The 10,343-nt window shown below is 44.2% G+C and overlaps 1 protein-coding gene across 1 annotated transcript; it reads right to left on the minus strand.

Moving 5' to 3' along the window:
* Positions 1-1,971: 1,971 nt before the first annotated feature.
* Positions 1,972-9,848, minus strand: CCNB1 (cyclin B1). Its single transcript, XM_063128653.1, has 9 exons — positions 9,805-9,848; positions 9,112-9,267; positions 8,887-9,000; positions 6,135-6,317; positions 4,537-4,695; positions 3,915-4,151; positions 3,385-3,525; positions 2,613-2,723; positions 1,972-2,142 (listed from the first exon to the last, which is right to left on the minus strand). Exons 1-9 carry the CDS (start codon positions 9,823-9,825, stop codon positions 2,038-2,040), a joined length of 1,227 nt encoding a protein of 408 aa, XP_062984723.1. The 5' UTR covers positions 9,826-9,848; the 3' UTR covers positions 1,972-2,037.
* Positions 9,849-10,343: the final 495 nt, after the last annotated feature.

The raw sequence follows: 10,343 nt of genomic DNA on the forward strand, positions 1-10,343 counted from the left end.
ATTCAAGCCTCCATATGCCTATTTGCCATAAATTAAATAAGCACACCTTAGAAACACAATTTATAGGTTGTGTCTAATGCATCATAAAGGAGATAAGTTGGAAGCCGTTCCAAATATTACCAAAGTTTTCCACCTTCAACTCGGTCCATTTCAAATTGTGAAGAAGCGCATTCTCTAAATTATCCTTTTATTAAAAAATAAATTACAGTCAAGCAGTGTTGCAGCCAAGAATCTGATAATTAGTTTTGATAGGGTTGTATTTAATGCCATCCCCCAATGGAATGGGTTTCACCTCCCCACGCTGCTCAGGCCAAATTTGCTCAAGGGAGAGCAAAGGGAAGGTCACTTGCACCATGTTGGATGTAACCCATAATCTTATACTGTATTTGCTTCATTAATGAGACGGGAATAGGATCCCCTATTGAGGACCACTCCCTATTGCAAATAAATTCAATACAGTGATGTTTCTCAACTAATTTGAGAAAGCTGAAGACCTTTTTATTCACTCAATATTTTAACACTTAATTTTAACTTAAATTTAAATTTTACTGTTTTAACTCTGTATTTTAATCCTATATCAACTTTGCTGTGTGGTTTTATCCTGGTTGCGCTTTTTATACTGTATTTCGTAATTGTGTTTTAAACTGTTGGGTGTTTTACTGTGGTTTTAATTTTTGTGAACCGCCCAGAGAGCTTCGGCTATTGGGCGGTATAAAAATGTAATAAATAAATAAATAAATAAATAATTTTTATTCATCAAATTGTAGCATACTACTCGCTTCTGGTTTATGGAAGGATTATATGCATATTTAGGTTTTTCCATCAGAGGGGGGAAATGCCATCACAGTACAATGAGAAAGAAGGGGACATCATGACTATTCTGCCCTCAAGCCTCTCAGACTGAAAAATGACCTGTGTGGGTGCTAGATGATATAAGACATTGGAGAGTAACATGGCCAGCCACATTTCACGCCAACTTTTCTGCTTGAAAACAGTTATGTTGATAATTCAGAGGAGACAAACATGTTTTGTACAAAGCCATCTAAGTGTATGATTCCAATGATTCCCTTGATCCATAAATGAGGAACTGAGATTTAACATGCATTGGAAGGATGAACTGGCTAGTCCATGGATGTGTTCCATTTGGCCCACCAGGTTTGTCCCCAGGCCGACCCCGCTCACAGCATGAAAAGCCCTTTTCGCCACCCTGTAGCTGTTCAGAGATGACAGCTTTCCCCTGCTGAACATTGAAAAAGCCACCCCTTCCTGAGCACTCAGCAAAGAGCTGTTCTCAGATCAGAAATTATTTGTTCTCTGTCCAGCTTGGGTGGGAGGAGAGTTGCAGAAAGAAAGGCAGTGTCCCTGGGTTGGAACCTATCAAGCAAATGGGAGTGGAGGCCTTACAGCTCAGATCAAGTGAGCCAAAGGCTCATTTCATGATCCAGGTAACTAATACATGCATTTCAGCCTGTTTGGAAATGCAGCCAAGGAGGACTTAATACGAAATGGCTACAACATATCAGTACAGTGAATGTTAAAAGCCAGTACAATGAATGAGGAAGTACATGACCCTACTGAATGTTGCATTCATAGCTTTCCTCATAGGTAAGGGCACCAAGTTAAAACCCAACCAGTTGGCTTCCACTTCTAAAACCCCAAGATAATCCTAGATAATGCTTTTGTAATAGTTTTCCAGGCAGCTGCTCTTTACAAGAAGTCTGCATGATGCATGGTGGACTAGTCTTCTCCATCATTGCCAGAGCTCCATTTTAGGGTACTTTTAAGAATAAGATACACACAATTGTTCCCTGGTACAGGATTTATTCTCCCCACAGTTTAAGTTCCTCTAGCAACCTAAAACACCAGGGGGTGGGGATTTAATTTTGAGAGATTTACCACCAGAAATTTTGAAATTAGAGCATGACAGGTTGAAGTAAAAACAAAAGTTTATTAAAAACTTTAGATGAATATATTTATATATACACACACAAAACTAGTGACACATAGTGTCAACTTCGTCCAACAGTTAAATTAGATTTATTTCAATAGTGGTTTAGCCAGATCCTGTATGATTGCAGAGTTCAGTGCTGGAAGAGTGCTGATCTTGGCATTCTTGCTGCTGGCGTATTTGTTCTTGATCGTCTAGGGAAGCAGGGAAGGGGAAGAGAGAGAATGATTGAGTTGTACATAAATAATCACTCTTGAGATACCACTTTATTTTGGAACCAGGAGTCCATTCCAATAAATACCAACATATTAAAGCCAAAGCTATGGAGAAACATGTAACAAATAAGCAACACAAATGATGGGACAACATGGCTCACATATGTAGATATTCAATAGCACAAGTTACTTATAAAAGTTTAGTGTTTGTAATAATTGATGTAAACACTGCCACTTTGGAGTCCCCCCGCCCATCCAAGAAAACTGCCTTCACTTTCTGATTAATGCAGCTAATGCTTCAGTTAAATCCAAGTAGCAAGGTGTTTTTCCATCCCTCCACAAATCAGAATTGCTGCATCACGCTGACTCATCCATAAACCTTGTTTCCATTGTTTACAGTGACAAATAATCAAAGCAGGCAGATACACAATAATATGGCACTTGCTTACCATATGCTTTGTAAGGCCTCGGTTTACCAACATCACATTCTTTGCCATATGCTGCATAACAGGAATAAGAGCACTCTCTGAGTAGTACATGTAGTGTTGCAGAGTTGGCGTCTAAGAGCAAGAAGCAACATTAGAGTTAGAAATTCTACAAAGCAACCTGGTCTTGGTTCAGATCTTCCTTTGGAAGGAAATCACAATGCTCCATGAGGCTTTCCAGTAACAGTCTAACAGTGCAACCCTATGCAAGTCTACTTGTAAGTATAGCAGGCGTAGTGGTTTGCAGCTCAGGTGTTTGAAGTACTTGATACGCAGGGCCTCTTGAGGATTCCTGAGAGTGCAAATCAAGCCTTATGTATTATATAGATAGGGGACACAAATAGAGACAGTGTCTTAAGTGCCTCCTGAGCGAAGCCATAGCAGACAGGCAAGATCTTCTCAATTCACCACTTATTCTCCAAGCTACTCTGCAACAGAAAAACCCTACTCCAAGTATGCCAAAGAAAGATATGGAAACTATGAAGAGTCTAGAGCAGGGGTGGCCAACTTGTGTCCCTCCAGATGTTTTCGTCCACCACTTCTAGTGAGCACAGCCAATGGTGAGGCATGATGGGGGTTGCAGTTCTCCAGATGTTTTGGCCCACAGGTTGCTCATCCTGGTCTAGCCATTAGTTACTTTAGGGCAGGGGAAGCAAACTTCATGGTGATGTCTTACCCTTACCACCACACCCCTCCCTATTGTAAATCAGGGACAAGTCTGAGCTTAGTTACTTACCCACTCCCCCTCATCCAGAACTTTAGTAGATAAGCAGAAGGCTGCAGCAGCGATCTGAGAGGGAGGGTAGTGTACCATTTCATAATCCACCAACGAGAGTTCCATCAGATATTTTGCCAGGGTGTGTTGCTGTATATCTGCCTGGAATAATAAGGATAAGGCTGGGTTATCCTCATTCAACTTTGCAGGTCAAGAAGGAGCACTATGGCTTGCAGGGCATTCCTGTACCAGAAAATTTGAAGAATGAAGTTAAACTTGTGCCTTCACAGCTGCACATCTGTAGGACAAATCAAGACCACTTTTTACAGCTCTTCCTTTCATTTCAACAGAGGGAAGACACTAAAACCTAGAGCCAATTTCCTCTTAATTTGACCCTCACAACCAGTGTACTATTTTGAATTCATTTCCCTCCTCCCGCCAGCATTTACTCTGAGACAGATTTTAAGATTTCAAATTCCGATTCATATTTGACTCAGGAGTGCCATCTTGTGACCCAGAGATTTGCAGGAACCCTTTTCAAACAGTATTACCTCTCCAATTTTTGATGCCCTCCTTAGGAAGTGCAGTGGAAGAGGGCGGCCAAGGCTAAAATCGAGCGATCTTAGGATCTTCATCTCCATTTGTCTGATCTGGAGGTTGCTGTAAGTGTGATCTGTCACAAAGGCAAAGTCTCCAATTTCTGGAGGAAACATTTCTTCATATTTGCTGGCAACGAACATGGCCGTGACACCAACCAGCTGCAGCATCCTCTTCGCAACTTTGTTGTTCTGCAATGGAAAGCACCATCATTCAGACCTTTCGCAAGAGGCAGCTTTGAATGGCTTAGAGTTCATGAAACTGCCCCAATACGTACTGGCCAAGCCACTTACTCTCACCAGAGAGACTTTTCAGAAAGCAAATTGATTACTGAAACTTGTCTGCAAGTTTGAGGAATACATCTTGATTGTGGTGTTCCATTAACAGCCCTCCAGGAAAAGTGCTGCAGATGAGTCTGGTCAAACTTTGCCTCCCACAGACCCCAAGGGAGAAGTGTACACAATGTGTACCTCTTAATTTACTGTTCAGCTCAATAAAGGGAAAGTCGGGCTCTTATCCTGTATTGCCCATGCTTCGGCCAGGGCAAAGTTCTCCTTGCTGATCAGCTTCTCTTACCTGCAGAAAACGATCAATGATGGCAACGGTCATGTACATGGTCTCTTGCAAGAGTTTGAATTTAATCTGGACTTGCACAAGCCAGTCAATTAGGATGGCCCGCATGTTTCCAGTAATTTCCTGGCCTGCCAAGTAGTTCGCTCTCACTGACTGCTGATCCTATAAGGAGAGATGCAAGGGATGTTACGTTAAAGCATATTTAGCTTCATAGTCAAACCTAGAATGTCCTGTTTTGCTCAAGAGCGACGCTCTGCCACCATCCAGCACTATTAAGTAGGGCTGTGCTCCGCTCTGAATCGCGAATCCGGAGTGGAACGACCCGATCCACCTCTGTCAAAGGTGAATCCAGATCAGGGGAGCTGCGGATCAAGGCGAAGCAGTTCGCCTCCATCCGGAGCTCCAAACACAGGTAAGGGGGGGGGGGCTTACCTGTGTCCGTCATGGTCTGGCGCAGGCTTCAACTGAGGCCCAGGCCTCAGTTGAAGCCGGTGCCGAACCGCAACTGAGGCAGGTAAGGGGGGGAGAGGGGGCTTTCCTGGCTCCGACGCAGTCCGTGCAGTGACAGCGGTGGAGCCAGGTAAGGGGGTAGGGGTGCTTATTCGGCCCCCATTTTGCTCCCCCTGCCTCCGCTATCCGCTGTGGAGGCAAGTAAGTAAGGAAGGAGGGTGCAAAATGTTGATCCGCCCCTCTGGATCTCGCTCTGCAAAGCGGAGCGAGTCAGCCCAATCTGAAAATTGCAGACCGGGCCACGAAGCGGTTTAGGGGGTCTGTACACAGCCCTACTATTAAGCTGGAGATTTTCTCCACAATTGAAAATCCCCCTTCCTGCAAAGCACAAGACACCTAGTTGAGGCTGAAGTGCATTGCCCATGTCTACCCACTGCACACAAACTTAGGCAGCAATGCTGTGGACCCCTATTTATTATTTATTTTATTACATTTATATACCGCCCCATAGCCAAAGCTCTCTGGGTGGTTTACAAAAGTTAAAAACAATGATCATTAAAAACAGATATACAAAAATTTAAAAGATAAAAACATATCTATTTCAAACAACTATTCTGGGGTCAATTAGAAAATCAGCATATGTTATTAACTGCCTGAGACAGTCTTGGGGCGCCCACAGGATATTTCAGATTCCTGGATCCAAGGTCGGACCCAGAAATCTGCGCTCCCCCTCACAACTGGTGGAGAGAACTGCGCTAGACGCTTCTCAGAGGTAGCAAAAGCAACACCAGGGAGGAGGCAAAGGGGGTGTTGCCGCGGGCAGGAAGGGGATTGCAGCTTATGCCATACCTTGAGGAATCTCCGTTCTCCTCCACTCTCCTTAGCTAGACAGGCAGATGAGCCTGTCTAGCTGAAATGCAGAGCAGGAAGGCACAGTGGATGGGAAGATCTCTTCCACCATTCCTCCCGCTCTGCATTGGATAGTCACAAGCCTCTGAACTTGGAGGTTTATGAGTATCAAGGGCAGTTCCCATAGAACTGCACCCTTAAGGGCCTTTCCCTAGTTTCATTAGGTTGACTACAATTTGACTGGCAAGAGACTTTTGTTTTCAGGGCCACGTGCAAGGCCCATCTCAGCTCTTTGAACCAACCTCAAGAACTTTCAGGTAGTTGTAGATGTCCTTCACATATTCACTGCAGAGATTTGGATCAGAAGCATCATCTGTATCTACATCTTTCACTTCAAGAAGAACATCTGAGAAAGCTTGGCACAGCATGTCCTCTGCTGGTGCACAACCAGAAGTCTCCATTGGGCTTGCGGCTGGAGACTCCAACTGTGCAAGAGAGAGAATCATCCTTTAGTGCGATATCTACAAAATTCAGCAAACATAAACAAGTATCTTGCATGTATATCCAGACTTTCTTTTGTCATGAAACTCAAGGCAACATCCATGAGGTTCCCACCTGGTCTCCCATTCAGATACTGACCAGACTAGACTGACCTAGCTACAGCTGCATCATGTGCCCCAAAACCCTGGTCTTTAGACTGGTAGGCAGGAGTTATATGTGGTCCCTGTAAACAACTGTTACAAGTAAACTGCAAGTCTCGTGCTGCAGCTATGTTTTGTACAACCAGATCGCTTTGGATGCAGATCAACTTAAATCTATTAGTTCTGGAGTAGAGATGTAAAATTTCTGGAAATTTTGAAGCCATGGAAAAATTTTTGGAAAAATTGAAATAATGCAATATTATCACTTTTTACAGATTGAAAGTCAATTTGTTACTTTAGTAACATAAAATGTAATTATGTCCAAGTTGGTTTGTCATAAAATTATTACATTTGGTATATTAAAAGTACAGTGTATTAAAACAATTATTACTAATTTACTATTTTACTTTTTTAAAAAAACTTTTGGTAACAAATGGAGCTACAAGCTCCTGAATTGTTAGGAACCTCTTTGGTTCTGACAGTTTGAGAAGCAGGCAAAAACATTAAAAAAAAGAAACCACCAACATTAGTAACAAAGAAAATTATTTATGTTTCCGCTAGTCCTCCAGTGTCAAGATATAAAGCACCCATTCCCATAAAAAGAACTGAGAAAAAAAGGGGAAACCAAGATTCAAAGAAATTTAATCAGACTCATTTTCTGACCTATAGCTATTTAACTAAACCTATTAGTTTCAGTCTCTGCTTCAATGGCAGTGCCTCCTAGAGGCAGAAATGCATCTTGTTCTTGCATTTGAGAGTTGTAGTCTCAGTTTGCAAGCTAGGACTTGCTTGTCCTTGGTCTACAGACATTGTAATAATCTGATATTGTACAGTTTTTGAAATCATTTGGAGAAGCAAATATCTGAACACCTTGTCTTAAACATTTTATTCATCATGCTAAAATAAAACATCCCATAATCTGTTCTTTCTTTATTTTTTTCAAATTTTTGGAAAAAACCAAAAAAGGCTCGGGGAAAAAAATGACCCCCCCCCCGCCCGAATTTTTTCAGGTTTTTTTTCCGGGCCTTCACATCTCTATGCATGAGTCAAGACTTTTGGGCTGTTGGGCACATTTGGAATTTTTAGGAAGTGACATGGATGCTGTCACAAAATGGCTGCCATGGAGAGGTGCCCATTCATAAAATGGCTGCAATTATAAAACATTCATTTCACAGAAAGGCAAATTGATGCCAAGAAAACAGCTTGATCAAGAACCTGAACACATGTGAGAGGTAGAGTATGAGCCCCCAAACAGAAACCTCCAGTTGTCCTTCATATTCAGGATCCCCCCCCCTAAATAAAACCCTTTTACCCTACATTCTCAACACACAATATTCTTTCACCCTAGTCAACTCATTTTTCTCTGGATTATCTTCCCTTGGTCTGCTACCAAACACACACAAATGAGGTAGTTTCTCCTTCTGTCCCCTCCCAAACTCTCTGATCACCTCTCTCTCATTGGGGGCCTTCGAAACCCTTCCCACTGCTCTTCACTGCCCTCTCCAATTCCAAGCTTACTGGGCAGCAGGTTTTGCCTCTCCCCACCATTTTGGAAAGTGGGTGGAAAGTGGCAGAGCACTGCCTTCAAACTGTCCCATCCTCCTCCTTTCTAAAGAACACTATGGGGCCCATATGGCTGGCAAATGCAATGTTTTTTCCAGTTAAACATCAGTTGGTCTCAGTGAGAGCAAAAGAGATGGCCAGGGGCGCTAACCCCAGCATTAGTAGGTCTGGTGAAGGTCCTAGTGGTCTATTCACAGGCTGTAGGAAATGCTCAGCCTACCTTGTAGGCCAAGGGAGAATAGTAGCAGCAGTATCCTAGAACAAAGGTAGGGCTGGATGGTGTATTATTCACCTTGAGTACTGGCCTACAATCTAGGGCCACTGGAATTAAGATAAAGGAGTGTCTTGAGCAGACTAACAGTTTTAAGTTTCTGAGCATCTCCACAGCCACTGACAAAGTAGGCCTGTTTTACTATTGCAGCACCTTGTAGGAAGCCTCTGTGCAAAGGTACTGGTGAGTAGGTTGTCAGCCTAGGAAAAATACTCAAGTTGATCAAAAGATCAACTACCATCAGCTACAATTGATCCTCCTGAGCTATACTCCATAGGGCTAAAGAGTATTAGTCTTAGCAGCAGGAAATACCCAACCCTTGCATTCTTGGTTTTGGAGCCCCCAAGAGAGACACTTATCAAAAGCAAACTTAAGTCTTGTTTGGCTTTAGAAATCTTGGCAGAAAGTTGTTTGGACTATCCAAGTCCACTGCTCAATGCAGGTTTGAGAATGCACATTTGTGCTGCCCATCCAGTACTGGGGCAAGGGCAGAAGACATATCCTCAAGAAAGTAAATTATATCAGACACACGAAGACAAATAGGGTCCTTAATGCTATTATTTGCAAGCTATTCAGTACCTTAACAGGTTCTGGGATTGGCTTTTCTTCCTTCACAGGCTCAGCTGCTTTTCCAGTGGGCTTTATGGCTTTTCGAGTTGTTACTTTATCCACAACTGCAGGTTTTGGTATCTCCTAATTTTGGGGAGTGTATGGAAAGAATAAAGAAGAGGAAATCAGTGCAACCGCTGTTCATTCCCAGTGTTCAGTTTAGCTTGGGAGGACAGGCAAGGAAGAGCAGGTTACCTTTTTCACCGCATCCTTGGCCTTCAGTTCACACGCCTTGTTGGCAATGTCTCCCAAAGCAGTCCTAGGCCTCAAGCCAGGCTTGGCAGCAGCAACCCCCCGCTTGCTAGCTGCCATTGCAGGCTTGGTTTTGTTCTCTGAATTCACCTTTGCATTCTACAGGAAAGAAGACCCTGGTTAGGTCCCACACGTTCAGAAGCACTTGAACAAAGCTAGGATGAAGTGTGTGCATGTACACAAGAGCAGTGAGCTCTCCCACCAGCCCTAGGGAGGAAACATGGAACAGGGCAGTATTGGAAGATTGAACCAGCCAAGGGGAAACGCCTCCCCACCCCCACCAGTCAGCGCTGTATTTCCTCTTTCTTCCACTCTAAAGCCCAGTTTGGAAAGTCTGGTAGGTAGAAAGACTCGGCAGCACATTTAATCCAGCTGCATTTCTAAAGCAGCAATAAGTGACTTGCACCACCATCGCCTGCCGCCTCCCCTCCCCCGCGGGAAGCAAAGCTACTACAGCAGAATAGTATATAAATTTACTCGGAAGTAAGCCCAACTGTGTGCAAGGGGGCTCGGTACCACCCAGGTGAGTATGGGCTGGCAGCCGTAATTGCCTGCCATCGCCTGCAAAAGTCAGTGCTCGGCAGGCAGGCAGGCAGCCCAATATTACCACCCCTGCTCCGAGGAACTCCTCCATACCCGGGTGACCCGCAAAGCCATGGCCAAGCCTCGATTCCTACAGCACTCGCTCCTCGCAACCGGCCCGCTCCGAATAGCTCCCGTTCTTCTCGCCCGAGCCGGCCGATTACTTCTGCGCACGAGTCCGATACCCCCCGCCCTGCCGCTGCAAGTTTAAAACTCGCACTAGGCCGTGCTGATTGGCTGTCCCTCTGGCTTCCGTCTCTTCCTATTGGCCGCCCAGCGTTCCACCCTGAATGCGTTTCTACGGCTACGGCAGGCTGGATCCTCTGAGCGTTCGAAAAGGGGGGCGTGGCGGTGTTGGGTCACGTGACGGCATGTTGTCTTTCAAGCTCGGCAGCTCAGCTGGGCCGGAGGGGGCTGTTAATGGAAGGGGTGGATGCGGGGTCAGGCATGGGATGATTGTACTCAATAGCACCAGAATATCTCCGACGTGTTTTTCCTGTATGTATGTATAAAAGTATTTCAAGAAAAGGGCAACTAACATGATTAAGGATCTCCTCTATGAGGGAAGGTTAAAACAGCTGGGATTGATCAGC

This window comes from Elgaria multicarinata, chromosome 6 (genome assembly GCF_023053635.1).
Source record: "Elgaria multicarinata webbii isolate HBS135686 ecotype San Diego chromosome 6, rElgMul1.1.pri, whole genome shotgun sequence".
In the NCBI taxonomy this organism is placed as follows: Eukaryota; Metazoa; Chordata; class Lepidosauria; order Squamata; family Anguidae; genus Elgaria; species Elgaria multicarinata.